Genomic DNA, 26,537 nt, shown 5'->3' with positions numbered 1-26,537 from the left:
AGCATTTAGTGGTTGTATATTCCAGGGTGGCCATCAGCTGAAGGAGACCTGAACCCCTCCTCGCCCCCCAGCACACCCGCCCTAGGGTGGCTTCCGGACGACCCGGGCATCGCCAAGAACCAGCCCTCAGCGGAGCAGGCCCAGGAGCTGACTTCTCGGGCCAGTCAGTTCCTGGCCAAGGTGAGTGGAGCCCCAGCTTTGCCCACGAGAGATGGAACTCACCTGGAGAAAGCAGAGCCTCTGCCCGCTTGGATGAGGGGCTGTCTACGAGGCTCGCTCATTATTCCCCTGCTGGAGTTAACTTGGAAACAGAGCCTCCCTGACCCTGGTTTTAGAGACCTCCTGGCTCCAGCCTCCTCCTTGTCACCCAGTGCTAGATTTAACTCCCTTTTTGGCATTGTGTCTCATCAAACTCTCTCTAATTGTGCTTGAAACTATCTCCGGTTTCACTTCTGGGGGAGACTCCCTGCTTTTTCAGGATTCTGGAAGGGTTACGGAACCTCTACTCTACCTTCTCCTCTTTAGGATAGATCACCTCACTTCCTTAGTTCCTTTCGTTATGGAAATCAATCCTCAGTCACTTCTCAAGGGGCCTTTATATTTTCATCCAAATAACTATGAATTGTTTGCAGGTCTGTTTATAACTATACACTTGGCCTTATTCCAAAAGTACTTTAAAGCAGCTTAGAAAATACATGCATTGTAACCACATACTGAAAACGGAAGTGAGGAAACTGGGGCAAAGGGGAAGTAAGGATAGGAAAAAAAATAAAAGGAACTTAGGGAGAAGTGAATAAACAAAGTGCTCTGCTGGACCCTGAATGCTTTATCAGATTCACATTTGGTTTTGAGCTTCCTAGTTGTCAATGCAGAAAGGGAAATGCAATACATACATCACCATGTCCATAAAACAAATTCTTTCAAAGAAACACCACCATTCTTTCTTCCCTTCCTTCCTTCCTTTCCTTCTTTCTTGTTTGTAACATCTTTATTGAGATATAATTCACATAACATACAATTCAGTCAGTTAAAGTTAATGCTTCAGTGGCTTTTAGTATATTCACAGCTGTGCAGCCATCAACACCATCAAGTTTAGAACATTTTCATCGCCCACTAAGAAACTGCCTATGCATTAAGCAGTCACCCCCCATTCCCCTTCCCCCCAGGCCCTGGCAGCTGCTCATCTACTTTCTGTCTCTTTGGGTTTACCTATTTTGGACATTTCCTATAAATGGATTCATGTAGCATTTGTCCTTTTGTGTCTGGCTTCTTTCACTTAGCATAACGTTTTCAAGTCTCATCCATGTTGTAGCAGCATGAACTTTATTCCTTTTTATCACCGCCATTCTGGGTCCTGTAACTGGAGAGATGTTTCTCCTGTGTGCTCTAAAGTAAAGCAAAGCCAAGGTCACCACATTGAGCAAAATCTGGGGCACCAGCTGACCCCTAATGATCAGGAGCCACTGGTCAGGCGGCTAGTGAGTACTTGACATGTGGCCACTCCAAATTGAGACGTTCTGTAAGTGTAAAACACATACTGGCTTTCAAAGACTTTGTGCAACAAAAAGAATGTAAAATTTTCAATGTATTTTTTTACATTGATTACATGTCAAGATAATATTTTAGGTTTATAAAATATATTATTAAAATTAATTCACTTGTGTCTTTTCACATTTTTAGTATGGCTCCTGGAAAGTTTTAAATTACATATGCAGCTTGCATTACATTTCTATTTTATGTTATATAAATTATATAATGTAATTATATTAGGTAAATTTCTATGTTATATTTTGGCACTGATCTAGAGCTTTCCTAGAAATGCTAAAAATCTCCAAATTGTCTTTGCCATTTTTTTCTAATTAAAAAATTTTTGTAACAGTAATAGATACCCATGGTAAAGACCCTCACACAGGACAAAGAATATATTCAGTGAAATCTTTTCTTCCCCTCTTGCCCTTCTGCTTCATGCAAAATGTTTAATGCACACACATGCATTTATAGAAATGGTCACATGAGTATGTACACTATAATGTACCTTGACTTTTTTTTTTTTAATTTATTTTCAAATGTGGTGTCAGGGAGAATGTCCTGACTCAAATTTTGCAGTAATTGAATATAAACTTAATAACTTTGCTTGAAAATTTTTTTTTTTTGCGGTACGCGGACCTCTCACTGTTGTGGCCTCTCCCATTGCGGAGCATAGGCTCCGGACACGCAGGCTCAGCGGCCATGGCTCACGGGCCTAGCCGCTCGTGGCATGTGGGATCTTCCCGGACCGGGGCACGAACCCGCGTCCCCTGCATCGGCAGGCGGATTCTCAACCACTGCGCCACCAGGGAAGCCCTACTTGACTTTTTTAATGTCTCAAATATGAATATTTCTGGGTAGCCAATAAATTCACTTTGTTCAAAGTTCAGAGGATACATATAGTAGAAAACCTTCCTCCCATCTTTGTACCTTCCCACCACCCAGTTCTCCTCCCTAGAAGCAATTAATATTTTAGTCTCCTGCATCCTTCTAGAGATAGTTTATAATACATAAGCAACTGTGTTTGTATTTTTCCTTCTTTGTTCTCTCCGTATCTTATACAGATGGTAGCCTACCATAAGCATTGTCCTGTACCTTGATTTGATGCTGAAAAGTAGGTCTTGGAGGCATTTACACATGAGAATACACACATGTGCCCTCATCTTCTGGATGGCTGCATACCGTTCCACAGATAGGCATTCAGACTGTTTCCTGTTGTCCCATGCCCACCACGCTGCTGTAGGTCTCATGCACAGGAGTAAGTGCGCTTTGCTGTCAATAAATTCCTGGAGGTTCCACTTTGATTTTTCCCAAGGCTGCCATGGCCCAGGCCAGTGGTGGAGCTTTTCTGGCACCTGCCTCTCCGTGCTTGTCAGAAAACCCACATCCCAAGGCAGGGCCCAGCTCTCCGCACCAAAGTGTGACTGTGGCTAAGTGTGGGAGTCTGTAGGACTTACCTTCTGAGTCTGGATTAATGGAGCGTGTTTCCTTCCCTTTCCAATTCCCAGGTGGAGTCCTTTGTAGAACTGCTGCAAGCAGGACAGCTGACACCCCAGGACCAACTCAAGGTACTGCCCACTTCAAGAGATGCCCTTGGAGCTGCCAAGACAGCTGCTCTGTCTCCCATGGCACAGGCTCTGAAGCCTCGTTTGCTGTAAGACAGACCAGAGAATCCCAGACATCGTGTCTCCTTTTAGAACAAACAGCCCCTGATTAGCTTTCCATGATAATGATCATTAGATCACAATAGTCACCATTTATTAAGCCAAGATGCTGGTGTGCCAGGCACTGTGGTAAGCCCTTGATGTACATTATTTCACTTTATCACCATAAAAACCTGGCAAGGCAGTCACAGTCATCACCCGCATTTAACTGGGATGAGCTGAAGCCCAGAGAGGCAGCTGGAAGGCCACACAGCCAGTAGACGGCACAGCCCAGACCCAGGTCTGTCTGATTCCCAAGTCCAGGGTCATAATCGTTGCCCTGCACAGCTTCCCATGGATTATATTGCCTGTCGGCAACCAGGAAAAGGCCTTTTCTTTTTATAATTTTCCTTATTATAAAAGTAATTGCTAAAATGAAAACTGGGGGGAAAGGGAAAGAAACCCCTAATCTAACCATTATTGGCTTACTTCCTTCTGGGCTCTCGTATTTCTAGATTACTGTGGTCATATATAAAATTTAGATTTCTTACGCATCAGCCAGGGTCCCAAGAAGATGGAGCTCTCAAAGCTGCGGGTGTAGAGATCAGTGAAGGGACTATTAGCTGGGGTGTGGGCAGCAGCCTCAGGGAGCCCGACCAGGGACACGGAAGCCCAGGGACTAGTGCCTGCCAGGAGCAGTTCCCTCCCAGGTCTCTTTCCTCCCACCCTGTGACCTCTAATAGATGCCTCCCCTAGACAGGCCCCAGGGGAAACCAGCTGATGCTCCGGGCGCAGAGCAGGGTGGGGAGAGGAGCTGAGGGAGGGTGAGTAGGGCAAATGCAACGCACTTGGTTTGATAGTTTTTACTGTTAATATTATGTTACCAAGCATTATGTTACTATATAGATGTTACACACATTCTCCAATTACAAAATGTGATATGGATTGTATTATCTCACTGAGTGGATGATCAAGGACCTTGAAAATCAAAACCATTCTTTTTCTTCCCCCTCTCCTGATTCCCCCATATGCAGGGAGATTGAGAGCTGTTGGAAGATAAAGTTTGACGGGGGGCTAGACTCTAGGTTGTCCTTGGCCTCAGCCTATCGTCAGCATAGGATGAGTGAGATGAGGATGATAAAAAGCCAGGGATAATGAGCCCACCTCCCATAGTTTTAACCTCCCATGAGTTAGCTACGATCATGTTTACCGTGGGGACCTAGCATAATCGTTGGGACCATGAGCTCTGGAGCTAGAGGGCCTGGGTTCATATCCCGACTCTATGTGACCTTCACTGACTTAAGTAATCTCTCTGTGCTGTAGTTTCATCCTGTTTAAATGAAGATGATAAATTACCCCTCTCATTAGGCTTATGTTGAGGATTAAATGAATAATGCAAAGGGCTTTAGACAGAGCCTCAGTGCTCATAAATGTTAGTTATCATTATCAACAGTTTGATGGTGATGATAATACCATCTGTTGTGATAGTCTATAAGGATTTGGGAAAAGAACGACTAATGTTCCAAAATCCACTGTTCTGAGAATCGAGGATGAGGATCTAAGGTGTCTCAAGTACTAGGTCCTCATGGGGATATAGTGATAGCATATTTGACACTATGACCATCATGGAACATTGGGTTCTTGTAGGTCTACCCAGGAAGGACTGGTACCCTCCGGGGCTGGTGCCAGTGCTCTAAGCCATGCCTCTGCCATACCAATCTGATGGCAGGGAGATTGACCAGAGTGAGCAGCCTCCAGAGGGTACCAACCCCAGCCTTCCAGATATTCCGGGGCCCGGAGGCCTCCACAGTCCCAGAATCCCAAGCCCCTCCCCTCCCCCAGAGAGCTGTCTCGTCCACTGTGTCTGCAAGGATGGAGCCCATGGGGGCTGGGCACTCAAGTCTTCCTGGCCTGTCTGGTTTCAGGTCTTCCAGCAGCTAAAGGCTGTCCACGCGGCCTTGGAGGAGGAGTATCTGAAGGCCTGCAGGGAGCAACACCTGGCCCAGCAGCTAGCCGGCTCCACGGGGACGCCCGGGAGATTTGATCCCGGCAGGTACATGCTGGGGAGAGAGGCCTCCAAGGACAGAAGGGTCAGGCCCTGGGTTCCCACCAGGAGGGGGACAGTTTGTCCTCATAATTCACACACTAGGGGAACAGGGAGAAGTCCTATCCCAATTAACAACATGTCCAGATGGGGGATACTTGAAGGCTGAGATTTGTGTCCTTTTGGAACTCCCTTCAATGAGAAGTGACCTTGGAGATAAGAGTTAAAGCCCCACATTGGACAATGGGGAAACTGAGGCCAGAGGGGGCAGGGATTTACTCAAGCTCCTGCAGCCACATGGTGGCAGAAGGGGACTCAGGCTGAGGCCTCCTTATTCCCAGCGGCGTCCACTTTCACCTTGTTGATTTTGCTCTCCACATAATCTAGATTATGATGTCAGATGCACTCTCCACGGGCATCTCTGGGGCCTCTGCTCTGAAGCACAGCCTCCCAGACCTGCCTGATGTTTCCTCGTTCCAGGGAGCTGGAGGCAGAGATATTCCAGCTGGGAATTCGCCTGGATGAGCTGAAGGACCACATAGACCAGAACCAGCAGGAGCCTGAGCCAGCCGGGTCAGACTTGGCTCTGGACAGCTCCCCAGCTGTGCCCTCCCCACCCCAGCCAACGGGCCTGCCCCCTCCTTTGGAGCAGGCCCCCACGCCCGCCATCCAGACCCTCTGCCCTGAGGTACCTCTTTGCCCAACCGTATTGGACTGTTCCTTCATTCACTGTTTTCTCCATCCATTAACTTCTTCATGACATATCTGAGAAGTTTGTACCATGTGCCAAGACTCATGACACATGGTGGGAATTCAGTAGAAAACAACAAATAATAGGTGGCCTGTACCCTCATGGAGTTTTCTGTCTAGTTGAACTAGTTACCCAGTTACTTAACTATAATTTGGATCTGTGCTCTGAAGGAGAATTATGAGGTTCTATGAGAGTAGGTAACAGGGTAACATATCTGAGTTTAGGGGGTCAGAGAAACTTTCCTTGAGGAAGTAATGTTTAAATGAGATCTGAGGGTGAGTAGGAATTACTAGGTGCAGAAAAGCCATCTGGCAGGAAAAACAGCCTGTGCAAAGGCCCTGTGGTTAGAGTATGGACCCTGAGGAGGGCAGTTGTCTAAGAGGCAGGGGAGACAGGCAGGAGAGGGGAGGAGGCTGGGGAGGCAGGCAGGGGCCTCAGGACGTACGTGTGTGGGTCACATCAAGGGGATGGTCTTAAACTCTACTGGGTTTTTCAGCAGGAGAAGATACCAGAGGATTTGCAGGTAGGTCAGAAGCGGGGAGGTGGCGGGGCAGATGGAGAGACGTGCATGGACTTGAGAGAGGTTTAGAAGGTACATTTGACTGGACTTGGATTGGTGATGAGAGGAAAGGAGCAAACGATGACCTCCAAGCTTCTAACTTTTAGTCCTGGGTGAATATGGGGACTATTCACAGAGGTGGCGACACTAGGGAAGGGCTGTACATGGAAGGGGCTTTGTAGAATTCTCTCTAGCCCACGTCACAACCCCATGAGAGACAATCAACTCGAGTGCGTCATCTTGAGGGGCTCCCCTGCTCCCATGGTGAAGGTGTTTTGAGGGGCTGGGTGTCCATGTTGGAATGGAAATCTGGGTTCAAATCTAGGCTCTGCCCCTCACTTCTGTGTGACTTTAGGCAAATCATTTGAGCCTCAGTTACCTGTCTGTGAAATGGGTTGTAATAACCTAGGTACTGGTGGGATTGTTGTGAAGTGATGTCTGTACAGCGCCTGGCACGTAGCAGGGGCTCAATCAATGGCAGTCAGTATCAAAGATCGCATGACCCAGTCCCTACTTGTGCACACATAAAAGGATGATAGGTTAGTGAACCTAAACTATTTCTTACTCTTTGGCACCCAGCATGAGCCTGGCATAAGGTGGGTCCTTAAAAGGTGGTCTCAGACGTCTGCTGAATCTCTGCCCCTCCTCCTTTCTTTCCCCAGCTCAACGCCATCAACGCTGGCCTCCACCCATTGCACGTGAACTTGGATCTGAGCGCTACCAGCAATGAAGTAGAGGACAGGCTGCTGGGCCTCCCGACCCCGCTCGGGCACAAGGAGCTGCGGGTGGAGCACGATTTCCATGGCCTCCTAGAGCAGTGAGTGCCCACCAGGAGTGAGGTCAGGGTGGTGGGTCCAGTGGTGGGACCTTGCTGGCCCTGCTGGGCAGAAGTCACGCCCCTCTGTGTTCTTCTGCAGGTACCTCAGTGTGAAGTCTCTCCCAGAAGCCCTGAGGCTGGAGGAGGAGGGGGAGGGGCAGGGCCACACCCTGGAAGTTGAGGGGCCAGCTTCAGCTCCAGGAAAAGCAGCGGCCACCAGGCTCCCCACCAGACAGCCCCCAGCACAGGCTGAGAGAAGTCACGGGGTCCCCGTCGAGTATGTCAATGAGCCTTCCCCACTTGTCCCACACCAGCTCAGAAACCGCAGGGGTGGAAATTGTCATAGTGAGCTAGACAGTTTAGAAACGGCCTTCCTGACCTGTAGCTCAGTGTCTCTCCAAAACGTGCAACATATACCATTGATAGCATTTGAAATGATTGGGTGTTGTGGGACGAGGTTTCTGGTAGGACAGATGCAGCATTAAATAACATTACTCTCCTTCTCAGTCTCAGACATTCCATGGACATCAAGGAGAAATCTCAGTTAGGGCTATTATGTCTTCAGTGCCTCTCTTGATCTTCCTTTAAAAACAGAGAACGAGAGAGAAAACAAGCAGGCCTCAGGCCCAGAGCCTTTACTAAGCAACAGGATCTATCTAGACTATGATAATATTGTTTTCATGTTCCTTGTATTTATTTGCAAAGTTAGTTTCTATTTGTAACACAAAATACTGGTCTTCTGTTTATAACAGTGACATAAAGTCTTTTTGAGTAGATTGAAAAAGTTGATGGAAATGTCTGGAAGGGCGAAGATGGAAGACAATTCCAGAAGCCTGGGAAAGGATGCTTTAGCACATCTCTTTCCACACTGTTTCTGCTGCACTGTATAGGGTGGGATTCTTAGGCATCCCCATTTTACAGTTAAGAAAAATGAGGTTCAGAGAGGGGAGGTGCCTTGCCCAAGGTCACACAGCGAGAGGGTGGCAGAACCAGGGTGGGCACGCAGGGGTTCCTGACTCCAGAGTTTGTGCCCTAGACTGTGTGGCTACCGGGACAGGGCTGCCCAGCCCATGCCACGGCTCAGGGCCAGTGTGCCTCTCCTTCCCTGCCAGGGAAACCGTGGAGCAGTTGGCGTCTGTGAAGCCAGCAGACTTCCACGCATCCGTGGGCAGAGACAGGCACCTGCAGGGCCTGGACAAAGCTGAGGCAGCTCCTTCAGGCCCAAGCAGGCCCCCCCCACCTCAGGGCACCAAGTCTGCGGAGTCCCACCAGAGCAGTCTGACCAGCCTAGAGGGAAGTGGCATCTCTGAGCGCCTTCCACTGAAGTCTCCGTGCCAAGCTGGCGGGCCCCACCTGGAGGTATGCGTCTGCACGGGGCATGGGCTCAGAGCCTCAGGGCCATTCCCTGCATCTCCTGGAGCCTCCTGCCTCCAGGCCTTTGCTCAGAATGCCTGCTACTCCTGCCCTTGCCAGTCACAGTCCTGCCCAACATTCAGGGCTTGTGCCATAGCTCCCCACACCCCCGTCCCTCCACCAGGAGCTCCCCTTTCTCCTCTGAGAGCTTGCGATTTGTAGGAATCACGAATCACTGTGGAAATGTGACTTATGTGATGGATCCTCCCATAGAAAAACACATAGTATGCATGTGTACACATACACACACACACACACACACACCCCCCTCTGTAGTCCTAATGAGCCCATGGTAAGGAGTCTGTACTCGACCATGAACTCATTGAGGGCAGGCACCCGTGTCTCTCTGTTGGCCATCTTTGCACCTTGCATTGGATGCAGTGTGTTGGATGTGTGCATATTTGATCAAGTTTATTTTCCCAATTCATCAGGCCCGGGCATTTCTGCAGTCAGGTAGGACCAAGGTGTTCCAGGCCCAGCCCGGAAGCCGTGTGGACATGAGAATCCCATTCCCACCACGGGACGTTTCTGCTCCTCTTTCTGTTCTCAACTCACGATATCTCAGTATCTCTCCCAAGGGCCCTGGCTCCGACTTCTCAGGGAAGCGGGACTTCCTCAGGGTCTTCTCGGGGCGTGGAGTCCCTGAGGTTGGCTGGGTGCTTGTGCTGAAGGACCCTCACCCCCTGGGCCCGGCTGCTGGGAGCTGGGCCAGCCTCCCTGTCTGTGAGCCTCTGGAATGTAAGGCCCAGGCCAGGACTTGGGAAGGGTTTCCCAGTGTGCCTCAAGCATATTTCTCCGATTTAAAGGGACGCTGTCTCTTTCAGGAGCCCTGGATGGCATCCCCCGAGACAGACAGTGGCTTTGTGGGCTCAGAAACCAGCAGAGTGTCGCCCCTCACTCAGACCCCAGAGCACCGGTTCTCCCAGATCAGGTATCCTGGGGACCCCATCAGTGTACACACCTGAGATAGCCTGAGAATCAGAGTGCCTGTGAGCTCAGAACAGGGACAGATGGCCTGGGCGTTCTCAGAGCCCACACTTCATCCCCCCAAGGATGGTTCATTTCCCCTATCTTATTGATAGAGGGGAACTAAGGTTCAGAAAGGGAAAGCGACTTGCCCAGTGTCACTCCGCCAATCATCGACAGACCGGGAAATAAATATTTGTTGAGCAAATGAATGATGAAATGGTGAATGAATAAGGTCTGTAGGGAGGGTGGCATGACAGCCACCAGGTACAGTGATAGTCTCCAAAGCTGGATGCAGGCCCCTCGGGCTACGCAGGGCTGCCAGGGAAGGAAGGACTACAAATTTTATTTCTTTGTATATTATCTAAAAACTAAGTTGACCTTTATAATTTTGTGTGAGTAGGCAGATGTACACTTCTGCAGTTTATAAAGAAAATGCATGTATAATGGGGGTGCATCCTCAGAAATACTGTACTGCCAGGGGTGCCAAGTCCCAAAGGACAGGAGTTCATGGTTTAGCATGTGGAGGGTCTCGGCGGCTGTGGCCTCCTTCTGTGTGACCTCAGCGTGTCTCTCTCTCCATGGTCTCCCAGCACCCGAGGGACATTAGCCCAGTCTTTCACTCCGTCTGTGCCCCGAGATGCAACCTCCCACCGCCAGACCAGGGGTCTTCCGGTACCCAGAAGAGCCTCTGAGCCCATCATACCCAGGAACCGAGCCCAGAGGCTCCCACCTGGCCAGGACAGTCCTCTCGGGCAGAGGGCACCCAGCTTCTGCCTGGAGCGGGCACTGGTGGCTGAGATGGGTGAGTGGATGCATCTGGGTTGGCCAGAACCTGGGGGTGGCTGGATTGCATGGGTTAAAAAAATCAAATCCATAAGAAAACTTGCATTGCCCTTTAGATGCAAAATATCTTACAGGTTCATTGTAGGAAAATTTGAAATTGCAGGTAAGGTGGACAAAAGGGAACAAAAGATAAAATAATAAGCTAAAAACCGTTGCTGCTGACATTTTGGTGTAGAACCTGTGAGCTGTTTTCTTTGTCGGTGTGTGTGTGTTTATTTACAAATACTTAAAATGGAAATGGGATATTATACGTGAATGTTTAATAACCTCCTTTTTTTTTTTTTTTTTTTTTTGGCTGCATCGGATCTTAGTTGCAGCACACATCGTCTTCGTTGCGGCGTGGGCTTCTCTCTAGTTGTGGTGCGCGGGTTCCAGAGCATGTGACCTCTGTAGTTTGCGGCACGCGGGCTCTCTCATTGAGGCGCACGAACTCAGTAGTTGTGGCGCGCAGGCTTAGTTGCCCCCCGGCATGTGGGGATCTTAGTTCCCCGACCAGGGATCGAACCCACGTCCCTGCACTGGAAGGTGGATTCTTTACCGCTGGACCACCAGGGAAGTCCCAGTAACCTCCTTTTTTTCACTAAACACCATGTCATGAACACTGTGTCTATAAAATCTGTGATTTCATTTTTTACCTTTAAAAAATGCTTGTGAACTTTTTATTGAAATAAAACATACAGGAAAGAATATAAATTGATGAATTTTCTCAAAGTGACCACAGACCAAGAAACTCAACACGATTAGAAGCCCAGACCCCCCTCAAGCCCTTCCCAGTCACTCCCACACCTCCCAAAAGTAACCACTGTTCTCAGATTAGCTCTGCCTCTTAAGGTTCACCATTTAAAAATTTGAAATTTAACTTTAGTTAAAAGTTTAATTAATTAAAGAGTCACATGCAGTTGTAGGAAATAATACACAGAGATCCTTCCCCCAGTTTTTCCCAATAATAATATCTTGCAAAACCATAGAGCAATGTCACAACCAGATATTGACATGGATTCAGTCAAGACACAGAACGTTTCCAGCGTCTCAGGGTCCCTCATGTTGCCCTTTTATAGACACAGTCACCCCCTCCTTAACTCCTGGTAACCACTAATCTGTTCTCCATTTCTGTAATTTTGCCATTTCAAGAACGTTATAGCAATGGAATCGTATAATATGTAACCTTTTGGGATTGGCTTCTTTTTCACTCAGCATGCTTTTCTGGAGACTCTTCTAGATTGCTCCATGAATCAATAGTTTGTTCCTTTCTATATCGCTGATTCGTTTTCCAAGGGCTCGTTGTTTTAATGCATGGGCCAGATGAGTGGTTTGTAACCTCTGGTCACCCATCCCTTTGAGAGGCTAGTTAAAGTTTTGAATGCTCCCCCAAGAAACATGCACACAGGCAAAGGTGTGACTAATTTCAGAGGGAGGTGAGGCTCCGAAGCCAGTCCCAGAGCACCCTGGTGATGCACAGAGTCTGGGGACCCTCATGGAGGAGCAGGGGGCTCTTTGTAGGGGGCAGGCCCTGGAGACTTGGATCTGATGCCGAAATGGTGGGTGGTGGAGGATAATCTAGTTATAAACAGCTCTGCAGGCCCACTTTGCTCCCAGCAAAAACCACATCTTCTTCCTGTTTTGAGGGTCATCGACCTCAATAGGGACTTCATTCATGACCTCAGCCGGGCCCCATCTCTTCACCCCCAGCACCCTTCCACCCGCACAGGTTCTCACTTCAAGGGTCCTCTCTGTGTGAACTCACTCTGACCCCTTTCTGCCTCCCTAGTGGTCCCTGGCTCAGAGTTCAAGGGCCGAAAGCAGCTTTCTGAGCAGCTCCCCCACAGCGCGACCATCAGCCCACCCCCGACCCTGGCCCCTGCAGCCGCCGCTCCACCCCATGGGCCCGCAGAGACCACCTCCACCTTCCTCCTCACCAGGACGGGGCGAGAGTAAGTTGCATACTTGGGTGCTGTGGATTCAAGCTCATCATAGAGCCGGGAAGCACGGGCTTTCTAGGGTCTCCATCCAGTGGCGGCTGTGCTGAGGCCAGACGGACCCAGGCATCCTGCCTCCCAGCTCAGGGCTGCTCCTGTGGGATGTCATTGATCTAGATTCTGAGGACACTTCTCCAGCCGGTGGGAAATGACCTAGAGGTTCACCTTGCTGGTGCTAAGACCCCTCTGCCTGTCCCCCAACATTTCCCTTCCAAGACAGGTCTGCACTTCCCAGGGGTGTGTTTTCTGCAGTTTATGCATTCATTGTATGAACCGAGAAGGGACAGTTTTTTCAATTTTTAATCTTTAATCCAAGTGCAGTTTTTCTACTGAGAAAGTTTTCTCCTTGCTTCATTAAACAGAAATGGGAAAAGAGATTAGTCAGTCCTCTTACTTCTCCTCTGAGTAGCTTTTGGCCAATAATCAATCACAGGCCTTTGTTGGGTTGGGGTGTTGGCTTCCAGGCCTGAGTTGAGTAAGTGCACTCCTGCAGTCTCCTCTGATATCTACAGGGGAATGAGAGGCTTATTTACCTACAGTATGCCAGCCCCTGGGAATACAATAGTGGGCAAGACAGTCCTTGAGCTCGTAAGGCTCACCATCTTGTAGGATGGACCAAGAAACAGGTGGTTGCACCCCCAGTGTGATGGCACAGGGCTGAAGGACCGTGGGAGCACAGAGAAGGGGCATCTAACCCAGTCAGAGGCTTCAGGGAGGGCTTCCTGGAGGAAGTGGTATCTCAGCTGAGACCGGAAGGGAGAGAGATGGAAGAATATCCCAGCAGAGGGAACAGCATGTGCAAAGGCCTAGAGGTGAGAGAGTGCCCGCCACCTTTTAGGCACCAAATGTTTATTATAGCGGGATCCTCAAGTATGAGGTGGGGTGTTAAACAACAAAAGCAGAGAGGAAGACAGGGAGACCTGGGGGAGATCTCGGAGGGCCTCAGACACATGTGGTTAGAAGTTTGGATGATGGCTCTGCTCAGGAAAGGTGCTCACTGAATATTCATGAATGTAGAAAGTCTCATCTAAGGACAATGAGGGAGGCTTTAAGCCAGGGAGAAGCGTGGTTGGGTTTACGTTTTAGAAAGAATTCTCTGACCACTGTGAGGGTGAGAATAGAGGCCAGGGGATTGCTGAGAAGGCTGCCGCACCCAGGAGAGAGGTTATGGGGCCAGTGGGGAGGGAAGGGAGGTGCATTTGAAAAGAGATAATTAGGCATTGGGCCCACAGGACTTGGGAGTTGGTTAACTTTTGAGGTGTTCAGGGAAAGAGAAAGGTTTAGAATGACTCAGATTGTTGGCTGGCCAACCAGTTGGATGCTGATGCGGAGATGGGGAACCTAGGAAGGGGGAGTAAAATTGCAGGGAAAGATGACTTATAAGTGCCATCTGGCACTCAGTCACTAAAGGATTAGGTCAGGAAGACCGAGATCCTGGTAGAAACAAGCCAGAGAGGATAAGTGACGCCTAAGGGGGTATTCCAAATCCCAGGCTCTCGTTCAGCGGCCTTTGGCCTGGACAGGGAGCCAGAGCCGCCCCAGTCCTACACCCATCACGGGGCCTCAGCCCTGCCTTTCAGGGGTTAACTGGTGACCGGAGTTCTCACTCTCCTGCAGCCGCCACCCTCATGGTTTGCCTTGGAAACCCCAACAAGCGTTGCCCTGGGAATTGCCAGGGGAACCAACTGCCCTTAGACGCACAAGCGCCAGGCCATAGCCAGAGGGAGGTCTCCCGCCTCCTCTGTGCACCCATCTGAAGGCTGATGTCTGCTGAAGCCGGCACCAAGAGTCCAGGGGCCACCAGGAAAGAACTAACCCTGAGGGGAGCCCTCACCCCGGAAGCTGCTCTGAACAGTAGACGTAGAGCTTGCCTCAGCCTGGAGGACGGCCGTGCCCAGCCCGGACTCTGATGCCCCGTGTGTAGGGGGGTTTGTGTGTAGCAGTGCCTGGGTAGAATTAGCTGCTGCAGTGCCAGCGACACCCTCAGAATGAGACCCTAGAGATTCAGGGACCGATCGGGGAGAAATGCAAACAGGATTTACTCCCAAGATGCTAGTGGCTCGTGAGATACCTTGCCAATCACAGGTTGGGCTGTGTTTGGGGGCTTCCCCAGCATGACAGCAGCCTTGCCTGTGGCATCCCTGCAGCTTCCAGCCTGCTCACATTCAGTTGGTGATGGGAAGCACCGTGTGTCTCTTTGTCCCTTCTCCACACACACACATTTACTCTGCTCCCTCTGGGAGCCTGGAGGCCAGCTCAGTGCCATTCTCGGAGCATCTATGTGGTCTCAGGGGTTGTGAGATGGGGAGGCCCACTCCTTGCCTGCCAGGGGCTCACTGTCTGGTTGAGGAGACAGATAAACAAGCATCTTCCGCCAGGAGCAGGGAGATGGGCTTGAACAACGTAGGAAATGTTTGGGGGAACCCAGGAGGGGGTGCTGAGCAAAGGCGGGAAGGAACCAGGCCTGGACAGATAGTTAGGGTTTCTACAGACAGAGGTTGAGGAAGGGGAGGGCAGCCCCGGGGGCCGAGGCCGGTCAGAATTGAAATTTTAAAGTGCACCTTGAGCCAATGCCCTTTCTTCTCTGCATCCTCATCTCTGTCTTGAGAATTTGTCACTGGTGCTTCAGAACAGTTACTCAGAGGCTCTGCATGCTAGGTTGGGTAAACCTCAAAGAAGGTTCTGCTTTGCTCACCAAATGTGCAGGGAGGGACATGAACTCAGAGGGGTGTCACGATGTGTAGCAAGAAAAGCGGACACACGGGGAAGTTCGAGAATCCACCGACAGCAGAGTTGGATGGTGCCTGCTGGAAAAGGACAAAGACCTGGCATCCAGGCAGCACTCAGGCGGCGGCCGCAGCTGTGTTCACTGTGCATCTGTCCTTTCTCCTGTCTCCACCCCCCCACCCCAGCCAGGCCATCCGTGAGCTGCAAGAAGAGGTATCCCGGCTCCGGCTCCGGCTGGAGGACAGCCTGCACCAGCACCTCCAGGGCAGCCCGAAGCGCCCAGCGTCCAACTTTGACCACCCCGCCCGGGCCCGGGACCAGCCAGCTGATTCCTCAGCCACTTGGGGGTCCCATTATGGCAGGTGGGTGAACCCCAAACTCCCGCCCCTGTGCCCTGGTGGGAGCTACAGAGGGTCGAGTTGGCCGACCTCTGGCTCTCCCCAGACATGCGGACACAGGCACAGCCTCATCCCTCTCTCGCGTAGTCACTCATTCATTCACTCTTACTTTTTTTTTTACCATGTGATATTTGATACATAGAAGAATATATTAAACGTATGTGTTAATGATAAAGCATGATACAGTGAGTATCCCTGGACTCATCACCCAAGTGCAGAGCCAGAGCATTTTCAGGACGCTCACCCTCTCACCCACTCACTCAGCAGCTGCTCACTTGTGATGACTTATAAAATCATCTTTAACTAACTAACTTCTGAGTATTTCTATTGGAGGGCACTACGTTGACGTTTTTAATGGACGTTGTCTCATCAATCCTTCCAACAACCCTCTGAAGTCATTGCTCCTATTATCCCCATTTGACAGATGAGGAAACTGAGGGGCAGAGAGGCTCAGGGCCATTTCCTATGAGTCTGACTGCAGAGTCTTTGGTTTTGACTTTCGTATTCTCCTCTTTCCTCATGTTATAAGCGTTTCTCTGGGTTGGGCTTCTCACCGATCATCTTTAAAGGCTGCATGAAACCTCATCCAGTGACATCATCTCTCTCTCTCTCTCTCCCTTTTGCTAGTAGATCCACAGAGAGATTGTCTGGTGAGCCTGGGGGTGCAGAGCAAGCAGTCCCCGCAGGAAGGAGGCAAGCCAGGTCCTCCTTGGTGCCTCGGGAGGTGCCTCGATTGTCCCTGAGTAAGTGACCACCCGCCTGGACTGATTTTTGGAGGCCACGGTCTGGGCATGCTGGCTAAGTGGTCAGGGACTACAGCAACAGCCCTAGAGGAAACTTGCAGGTTTCGGGTGTCTTTTTTAGGTAGTTGTAGTGCTCTGAAATACCACGTACTTCTAATGACAGCAGCAGTATCTATGCACGTACTACGAGCTGCGGTCTCCGTAAGGGCTTTGTGTATGTGTGTACCATCTTGCTCCATCGTCACTGCAAGATGGGTCGTATTATCCACGTTCTGCAGATCAGGACACCAAAGCCCGGAAGCACAAGGGCCTTGCCTGAAGGAATACGGCTCTGGAATCAGGGGCCCCAGCTCACTCCTTTCTAGCTGTGTGGCCTTGGCCAGGTTGTTCACCTGCCCTGCACAGTTAAACGGACAGCTAACAGTGCAGTGATAATAGCGTCCGCTCCTGGGGTTGCTGTGAGGGTACGTGACATGAAGCATACCAAGCATTTAGCACAAGGCCAGGGGTCCAGATATGTCAGCTGTGATTACTAAGGGGCAGAGCTGGGTTTAAAATCTAAGCCTGCCCCAGAGCCGGAACTCGTGATCCACCCACTCCCTAAACTACGTGACCCCCCACCCCCTCCCCCTCTGATGCCCCTCTTTCCACCTCAGGTTCCGAATCTGAGCCAGCCTCCCCCAGGCTGTTCTCTGAGAGGGGCAAGACCACCGAGGACAGTCCACAGGCAGCTCGGAATAGAAGGAGAGGAGTGGGTAGCACCGGTCGGCCAGAGAGGGTCACCTTCCGGGGCCAATACACAGGTGGGCCAGGAGGGGGCGCTGGGTGGGCATGGTCCCCGGGTTGGTCTCTGTCCTGAGAAGGCTCTTCCATTTAGCCAGTGGGCCATTGAAATACTATCTTTTTTTATGAGTTGTGTGATACAGAAACATCAGGGAGTATTGTCTCTTTGAATCTGGGTGCGTTTGTTTATTCGTCCACTCAGCAAACGGTTTCTGAGGCCTCCCCTTTGTCGGGGCCCATGCTTGGTTCTGGGGAAGCCCGTTCAGCTGGTCATTCATGAAGCGGTTTAAGGAGAGCTTGATGTTTGCAGGACCTGGGTGACAAGATGAACACGGAATCACTCCTGGACTGCCTCAAGGTTCTGATTCCCCAGGGGGCCCCGTGTCTCACGGACTGGGTACCCGGCACATAGTAAGGCTTGAGGTGACACATAGTAGGATTTCAGAGTTCTTAACATTAAAACAAATACGGATACGGCTCCTACTTTCATGAATCTGACTGCATAGCAGAGAAGACCAGTAACAAATAAGCAATTATAGTAAATGTGTGAATTATAGTAAGTAAATTACAGCCGTGGCTCTCACCCATACCTCACTGGGAGGGAGGGCTGTTAACCTCAGATACGATGCAGAGAAGGCAGGAAATGAGATACAGTGTCTCCCAGCAGAGCAGATAGAAGCCGAGGGTTAGAAGTGAAAGCAGCAGCGCGTCCAGGGGCCCCAATGCAACACACACAGAGTATAAAGTGGGGACCCTGCACGGCAGAGGGGAGAGCAAAAGTAATTAATCAGGCAACATTCTGAAGGTCTTATTTGAGACTCAGGGATGGACGAGGCACGGGATGGCAGGGCTGGGTGCAGACCCAAGACCCTGTCCAACCTTCTGATGACCTTGAGCACTTGACATCTGCCAGGCGCGGGGCAGGATACCTCACGGGTATGACCCCATTCAGTCCTCCCACCAAGCCTATGAAACCCACAGTATGACTATCCCTATTTCCCAGCTGCTTGGAGCACAGAGAAAACACCACTGACTCCACGCCCAAACCATTCTAATCCTAACCAGCAAGCCGGGGTATGGGGGAGTAGCGTCACACTGTGTCATTGCTTGTCATGTCTTCCTGGCCTGCTCTCCAATCCTGACTGAGCTTGCATTTGTTGGTTGCTTCTGTGTATCAAGAACTAGGCAGCTGGTCCCTAAATAGGATCTGAGATGAAACAGGAGTCTGGAGAGAGCTTATAATAAACAGACAAATAAACGTGTTTTTATGTATATGTACATACACAATTACATAGCTACACATTTATGCACGCATATCACATGTGTGTGCACGTGTGTGTGTGTATGAGAAAAAGATCGAGAGGGAGACTGTTAAACCATCTGGAGGAAGAGGACAGAGATCCTTCTTCTAAATCGTCCCCCATTCTGCAACCACGCCCAACTGACACTGACTGTCATGGTTTCTTCCCCAGGCCAGGAGTACCATGTTCTGACCCCCAAGACTGTCCCAAGAGGCAGTGGCCCAGTCTCCTGTCCCCACTGCCGACCCGCTAGGACAGAGGATCCAGGTAGGGGATGGTACCTGAAGAAGCGGCCAAGGCTATGAGGCTGCACCTTCTTGCCCTTGGCCTTGGGGGCGCAGTTGGGCCAGATATGGGCCACCCTGAGCTGTGCGCGGGTCAAGATACAGACAAGGGAAAGAGATTATTTTTCTGGTCTTTTTAGCCCTCCCAGGGAGTCCTGCCCTCACATCTATTCCTCCAGGTGCTTTGCCTGAAGCCGCTCTCCTTCACCTTGACATAGAGAAGACATGAACATGATTCCAGAAGGTCCTGATGCGGGGAGGGGTGCAAGCAGCAGGGGGGCTGGCAGCACTGATTGTCTTATCTCCCCTCTGTCCTCCCTCCACTCCTCACTCTTTCCCCCAAACCCAAGAGTTTAGGGGAAGAGTAGTGGGGAGAGAAGTGGCCTGAGAATATGGACACCAGGTTCTAGTCCCAGTTCTGCCACCGACACGCTGTGTGACATTAGGCAAGTTCCTTAACGTCTCTGAGCCTCAGGCTCCACATCCATAATGAAAGGTTTGGAGATGGTCTCTGAGGCCCTTTCAAGCAATAATGATGATAGTGATGGGGCTGTCATTTAGTAAGCCGTTACTATATACAGGGCAACATGCTAAGGGTTGTACTAACATTAATCCTCACAACCTATGAAGTAGGTTTTGCACATTTTATGACTTATGTCCATTATATGAGTGAAGAAACTGAGGCTCCGAGAAGTTAAGTAACTTGCCCAAGGGCACACAACTTACGAGTGGTAGAGTCAGGATTTGAACCCAGGTCTTTGTGACTCTAAAGCCCTGGCTCTTCACCACTATATGGCTGCGCCTTTGCTAGAGTCCCAATAAGCCTACCACTCATTCATTAATTCAGCACCTTCCCATACTGGGCCCTGGGCCTTGTCCCTAACAAACTCTTTCGCTAAGCAGATGAAACAGAATGGTCAGAACTGGGGTGAGGGAGCACATAACTCAGCCCGGTGGGTGGGGGCACTTCCCAGAGGGAGTGACGCTGAGCTGAGGCCTGAAGGAGAAGCAGATGGACCCTGGAATTCTCCCAGTTGTGGTGCTGAGGATTTGTACAGGAAGAGAACCAGGATGCCCACTCTCCTTCTGCTCACTAGGCCTCCACTGACTCGCCCTGGTGCCCAGGGGCCGTTGTGGGCTGGTCCCACCTGGAGAGTGGGCCTGTGTCACTGTGGAGGATGACCCATAGGTACAAGGGCTCCAGTCGGGAGAACCAGGCTTGAGATCAGACAGAGGACCACTGCTTCCCAGCTCTGAGACTTGGCAAATTATTCAACCTTTTGGAGCCTCAGTTTGCCCATCTGTAAAATGGGGGAGTGATAATGGTAGCTAGACCAGTGGCTTGTTGGATTTGGTCAACTAATGCATGAAGACCCTGAGCAGAGGGCCTGGCTCAGGAGATGCCTCTCAATGTCATGGTTACCATCAATATTGCTGTCACCCAGTGGGGGCCGCTTGTCTCCTCTGCAGTGGTCCCTGAGGGAAGCTCAGTGCTGCGGGAGGCTTGTGGGGGCCCAGTGACTTAGACATAATCCTCTCCTGACGTCTCTGCCTCCTCTTCCAGGTGATGCTGGCACCAAGGACCCACTGGGACCATCTCACACTGAGACCCAGCGATGTCCCCTGTGTGGTCAAGTTGGGTCCTCCTCCAAGGGGGAGGGCCCAGACTCAGCCAGCTCTGGTAGGGACAGATGCTCCGTCTCTTCCCCCAGCTCCCCTGGATTCCAGTGTGGGCCCCTGGGAGGGGGCACTTAGCCGGGGTGGCAGCTTGCGCAGTCTGGGATGGAGCAAACTGGATGAGAGTTGGCTTCCCCAAAGCAAGGCACTCCCGGCATGGCCGGCCCCGTGTCCAGCTCTAATGGGGCTGGTGGGGCTGGGAGGACCCTCTTTTCTCTGTTGGATCTTCCCAAGTGGTGAGACTGTGTCTCTCTGGTGTCCCTCCCTGACAGCACCGGAAATGGCCACCACCAGGAGAAACGCATCTTCTACCTCCAGCCCCAAACAAAGGAGCAAGCGGACAGGGTCGTCACCCGGGCCGCCTCCTGCACTGTGGTATCTGGCTGCCGCGCCCTCAGCACCAGCCCCTCCTGCCTTTGCCTACGTCTCCTCGGTTCCCCTCGTGCCTTATCCATCAGCCACTGTGTAAGAACCTTCCGTTCCAACCCTCCTAGCCTTTCTGTCTGAATCGCTTAACAATTAGCATTCAGACCTGAATTGGGTAGCTGAGAACTCGGGCACTGAGTAGTCAGTCCTGTGTTTCCCCCCGCCAACACTCATACAGTCACTCAACAAACCCTGAATGCTCTCTGGGCACCAGTGAGAGTGCTTGGCCCTGGGGACCCAGCAGTGAAGGAGGCTGGCAGAGGGCCCTGACCTCTTACAGCCTCAGGGGCACCTAGGACCTTAACCATCTTCCATCTCCTTATGGGGCTTCTCAGAGAGCAAGTAATACTTTTTCAAAAACTAGGCTTTATTTTTAGAATTTTTTTTTTTTTTTTTTTTTTTTTTGCGGTATGCGGCCCTCTCACTGCTGTGGCCTCTCCCATTGCGGAGCACAGACTCCGGACGTGCAGGCTCAGCGGCCATGGCTCATGGGCCCAGCTGCTCCGCGGCATGTGGGATCTTCCCGGACCGGGACACGAACTCGTGTCCCCTGCGTCGGCAGGCGGACTCTCAACCACAGCGCCACCAGGGAAGCCCTGACTTTATTTTTAGAACAGTTTTAGATTTATAGAGAAATGGAACAGATAACACAGAGAGTTCTCCTACACCACCCCCCAAACACAGTTTCTTCTGTTATAAACTTCTCACCTTGATATGGTATAGTGCAGTTAGTGAGCCATGATTAATACATTGTTATTAACTAAAGTCCACAGTTCGTTCAGGTTTCTTAGTTTTTACCTGAAGTGCTTTTTCTGTTCCAGGATCCCCCCCACCCCACAAGTTACCACGTGCATTTAGTTGTCACATCTCTCAGGCTCCTCCTGGCTGAGACAGTTTCTCAGATGTTCCTTGTTCCCGATGGCCTTGACAGTTTATAGGCATACTGGTCAGGTCCACGGCCAGAGGAGCAATCACTTTTTACGTGGATTTGGACGTACCATCAGTCAAGACAGAAAAAGCACAGCAGTTGAGGCGGAAATGGGCCAGGTTTTAGAGTCAGAGCTGTACTGGAATCCGGTCTGCCGCTTATTAGTGGTGTGGCCTTGGTAAAGCTACTTCCTCTCTGAGCCTCGCTTTTCCCATCTGTTAAATGGGGTCAGAGTCTCAGTCGCGTACAGTTGTATGAGGATTGAATGAGGCAGGTGGCGAGAGCCCCACGAGCTGTTTGTGGGGTTCGTAGTGCGGTGCCAGCAAATGCTCTTTGCTGAATAAACGGCAGCTTTTGTCATCACAGCAAATGCTGCTGCTGTTAGTATTGTCATTAGTAAGAGGAGAAAATGAGGAAAGGTGGCTTCAACATGACGGGATTGTGCAGGAAAAGAAGGCCTGGACCCTGGAATTAGGAGATCTTTCTCCTTCTCCTGACTGTCATCCGCTAGTTCTATGCCTCAGTGTCCCTCACTGTAAAATGACTGGGTCGGGGGTCCTCTTCAGTGGTGTGTTGTCAGAAGCCTGTGTCTGTGAGCAGCAAGAGGCCGGAGTTTCCATCAGGGCTGGCGCTTGGCAGGAGCAGAGGCCCAGGCTCCATCCAGCTCCACGAGGAGTCCTGCCTGCAGCCCGGTTTCTTGCTTTCCTCTCAGCTGAGATGGGGTGGGTTGTTAAGGAACCCTCCGCTCCAGCAGTTAAGAGAGGCCGTACTGCCTGCTCAGGCCTCTGATTCGTTGGACAGGAAAGGGTTTGCCTGGAATTTGGTGGCCCGGGAGAAAGCTCTGAGCGTCCACGGTAGCCATGGGTCTCTACTTCTGAGGCCATTCCAGATCCTTCCAGGCTCAGACCCGTGGGCAGAACTAGCCAGGTTGGTGTCCTCAGGCCTGGACAGGCCGTGGGGAAGGGGACAGACCCTGAGCTTTAGTGCCCAACAGACCAGGCCAGCAGGTCGCTTTGCCCCTGTACCTCAGTTTTTCCTTCTGTGAAATGGGTTGTGGTGAGGATTAAATGAACTGATGCATAGCAAGCCCATAGTACTTAGAAGGTGGCCAGTAACCATAGTGCTTCTAATGCTACTGGAATTGGGGCTGATGCCCCCCTGAAGTTTCTCCAGCTGCCCATCAGCAGGACCGAGCATGCTCAGTGGCTGAGGCCAGGAACCCTTAGAAAGCTGAATGGGCCTGTGCTGCCGCCTGCTGGCCAGCCACGTTATAGCCTCTGCACCAGAGGCTTTCTAGCCAGTGTTTTCGTTTTGGGGGGTTTCTTGGTTGTTGTTTGTTCTGTTTTGTAGCTTCTGCCCTAGGGGGAGTTTGGGGTAACTTTCAGGCCAAGCTGGTCGTCAGAATTATCAGAAGGCAGGGGTGTGTGGGAACCCAGTAGTTACACCAGCTAGTCTGCCCTTAAGGGAGGGAACTGGATTCAAGAAGCCCATTCATTCAGTTCAGATGACACGTATCAGCATCTCCTGGGAGCTAATTAGCTCTGGGTTTAAATCCAGTACTGCTCCTTCCAGCTCTTTGACTCTGGGGGAGTCCTCAGTAGCTGACATTTACAGAGCACCGGGCACCCAGAGCTTTTAACCTGAATTTTCCTATTGGATCTACCCTGGGAGGTAGCTAACTATGGCTGTTTTCCATGGAGGAACGGACCCCTTGAGAATGATGTAGCTTGTTCATGGTCGTGCTGGTTGGTGGCCAGGATCTGGGGAGCTTCCTGCATCACTTAGCTTCTCCGAGCTTCACTTTGCCCATCTGTAAGATAAGTATAAAAGTACCTACCGGGCTTCCCTGGTGGCGCTCATGGTTGAGAACCTGCCTGCCAATGCAGGGAACACAGGTTCGAGCCCTGGTCTGGGAAGATCCCACATGCTGTGGAGCAACTGGGCCCGTGAGCCACAACTACTGAGCCTGCGCGTCTGGAGCCTGTGCTCCGCAACAAGAGAGGCCGAGACAGTGAAAGGCCCGCGCACCGCGCACCGCGATGAAGAGTGGACCATGCTCGCCGCAACTAGAGAAAGCCCTCGCACAGAAACGACGACCCAACACTGCCAAAAATAAGTAAATAAATTTAAAAGTACCTACCGAATAATCAAGACAGTGCTGGTAAGGGACTTATCTCAGAGCCTGGCAAACGGGTCCTGCGGATGAGGATGCCAGCCCCAGGCCAGGCGCCGTGTTTAACTGAGGAACCGCTTTCCAAAGCAGTGGCGCCATTTTACACTCCCACCAGCAGTGTTTGAGGGTCCCGGTCTCCCCACATCCTCACAGACACTCATTGCTATCTTTTTGCTTTTAGCAGTGAGTGTCTCTGAGGACACCCAGTGAGTGGGGAGTGTGTGAAGTGGCATCTCATGTGGTTTTGATTTGCATTTCCCTGCTGGCTAATGATGTTGAGCGTCTTTTCATGTGCTTGTTGGCCATTTGTACATCTTGTTTGGAGAGACATCTGTTCAGATCCTAGCAAAGCCCTTTTTTCACGCTGTGCAATAATGCGATTTAGAACGTGGAGGGTCAGGAATAAGACCAGAGTTCACAGCGTGCCAAGCAAAGCACCAGTGAATGTCTCCGGCCAGGTTCTCCTAAACCCGTTCCTGCTCTATTTAGGGAACATGCTTCCTTGTCCCTCTCTTTCCTACACACTTTACTCCACAGGTGCCACGCCCTCTTCTTGCCCAGCATCGGTTTCTTTGAACCCTAAACTTGGCATCCTTGGAGGAATGCAGTAGTCATTTCTTGGAGAAACCTGTGCTTCGGCTCACGGCTCCTCAGCCGGTTTTTCCCAGAACTTATTTTTTTTTGTGGTACGCGGGCCTCTCACTGTTGTGGCCTCTCCCGTTTCAGAGCACAGGCTCTGGACGCACAGGCTCAGCGGCCATGGCTCACGGGCCCAGCCGCTCCGCGGCATGTGGGATCTTCCCGGACCGGGGCACGAACCCGTGTCCCCTGCATCGGCAGGCGGACTCTCAACCACTGCGCCCCCAGGGAAGCCCCCCCAGAACTTTTAAACAACACCGTACATTCCTGCAGGACCAGGCTGGGGGGAATGGGTGGAACCAGACCCTCTCACTCCTGCAGAATCCTAATTATTATTATCACGTTTCTCCAGCGTTCCACACCTGACAAATAGGGCTCCATACATGACCTCTCTGATGAAGGGGCTTTGCTCCAGAGCCTGGGGTGAGCCTGGTCTCCCAGGCTCTCAGACTAGAAGCTCCAAGAAGGCGGCGGGCGGGGTCGGTGTTGTTCATTCACCATGGTGACCTCAGGCCCTAGTGCACTGGCTGGCACATATATGTCCCATTAGCAGTTGTTCAATGAACGGGTAGATGAAACGGACCATTTTTTGAGGACTGTTCTGGTTCAGGCACTCCCGTTTACCTTGCTTCACCCCTCTAACACATCCCTCAGCGGGGGTCCTTTTCCCCATTTTAGAGGTGAAGAAACTGAGACTCAGAATGTAGGGGCCGAGCTGGGGCTGAGAAGCCCCCAGCCCTCTCCGCGGTCAGCGAACGCACTCGCGTCTCTCCCCAGGTACTACGCGCCTGCAGCACCTACCTCAGCCCGAGCAGCTGCCGAGTGGCCCCCCGTAGTCTCCTCTCGGCCGGCCGGGAGACCCCGGCACTCCATCCAGCTGGACCTGGAGGAGCTCAACAAGGCCCTGAGCCGAGCGGTCCAGGCTGCCGAGAGCGTCCGCTCCACCACCAAGCTCATGAGCCGTTCCCTGTCGGCCGACCTGCGCCAGGCCCGCGGCCTGCGGGGCTCCTGCCTCTTCTGACTGCGCTCAAGGCTCAGAGACGCACGGTGGGCAGGGGTGGGCAGTCCCTGTCGCCCTGGAAGCCCCACAGACCCTCGTGAGGAGGGCTCCCTCCCCACCGGCCCTGCCTGCTCAGCCTCCGTGTTTCCAGAACGGAAAGGGTGTCAGCTGGTCCTCCAGAGAAGTCACTTCCTAGGGACCAGCCCTGAAGGAGTTGCTGGGACTGAGGCCACCATCTGTCCAGATGCCATCTCTGGGAGGCTCCTGGTCCTGCATTTGTCCATCTCCGGCTAACAATATGTATTTTATATACGGATGGACAGATTCCTTTTTTTCAAACTGAAGCATTTTCCTGGTCTTGGATCCTTCTTAGGAGACCAGATAAGAAGGGACAGGGCCAGGGTCTCTGGCGAAAACTTGTCCACCACCTGTGACCAGCCACTCCAGAGTAGGTGTCTCTGGGAAGGACGTGGCGGAGACCTTTCTCCTGGTGACTGGTGGTCAGTGGGGCACTTTGAGGCCATTGGGATATCTCAGGATGACACACACCCAGCTTCTCCATGGTTGAGAGGCCTTTCCCGTGGGTCTGCTGGGATGGAGACACCCCCCGGAGGGCCCAGAAAGCCATCCACCACGGTCCCCCTCAGTACCTCATCCCGAGACCCCCGGCTCTCCCCTGGGACCCCCGTGGAATTGAGCCAGTGGCCAGCTTCCTGCCAGGTCCTTGTCTGTGGCCATGAGACCAGGCCATCTCCTGCTCCCTGACCTTGTAGCAGCTCAGACTTCAGCTTTTCTGGAATGTGTGTGCGTCAGTGATATTTGTATATTTGGGACATTAAAAAATCTATTTTCGTTATGAGAGCAAATAAAGAAGAGTGAATATTGATCTTAAGAAATGAAAGCCAAAACCAAAAAC

General features: G+C 51.4%; 1 protein-coding gene across 1 annotated transcript in view; it reads left to right on the top strand.

The window, feature by feature from the left end:
* The window catches only part of AKNA (AT-hook transcription factor), a 38,298-nt gene extending 12,656 nt beyond the window's left edge, over window positions 1-25,642 (top strand). The window contains exons 5-21 of the mRNA XM_065878855.1: window positions 26-180; window positions 3,036-3,095; window positions 5,096-5,223; window positions 5,695-5,920; window positions 7,187-7,341; window positions 7,442-7,618; window positions 8,454-8,700; window positions 9,579-9,685; window positions 10,314-10,525; window positions 12,335-12,497; window positions 15,455-15,631; window positions 16,295-16,410; window positions 17,067-17,213; window positions 18,666-18,761; window positions 20,343-20,459; window positions 20,728-20,920; window positions 25,399-25,642. Coding sequence (XP_065734927.1) covers window positions 26-180; window positions 3,036-3,095; window positions 5,096-5,223; window positions 5,695-5,920; window positions 7,187-7,341; window positions 7,442-7,618; window positions 8,454-8,700; window positions 9,579-9,685; window positions 10,314-10,525; window positions 12,335-12,497; window positions 15,455-15,631; window positions 16,295-16,410; window positions 17,067-17,213; window positions 18,666-18,761; window positions 20,343-20,459; window positions 20,728-20,920; window positions 25,399-25,642 — 2,720 coding nt within the window. The remainder of the gene's footprint in view (window positions 1-25; window positions 181-3,035; window positions 3,096-5,095; window positions 5,224-5,694; window positions 5,921-7,186; window positions 7,342-7,441; window positions 7,619-8,453; window positions 8,701-9,578; window positions 9,686-10,313; window positions 10,526-12,334; window positions 12,498-15,454; window positions 15,632-16,294; window positions 16,411-17,066; window positions 17,214-18,665; window positions 18,762-20,342; window positions 20,460-20,727; window positions 20,921-25,398) is intronic.
* Window positions 25,643-26,537: the final 895 nt, after the last annotated feature.

Source organism: Phocoena phocoena, chromosome 6, assembly GCF_963924675.1.
Source record: "Phocoena phocoena chromosome 6, mPhoPho1.1, whole genome shotgun sequence".
NCBI lineage: Eukaryota > Metazoa > Chordata > Mammalia > Artiodactyla > Phocoenidae > Phocoena > Phocoena phocoena.
This window is presented reverse-complemented; position numbering and strand designations above follow the sequence as displayed.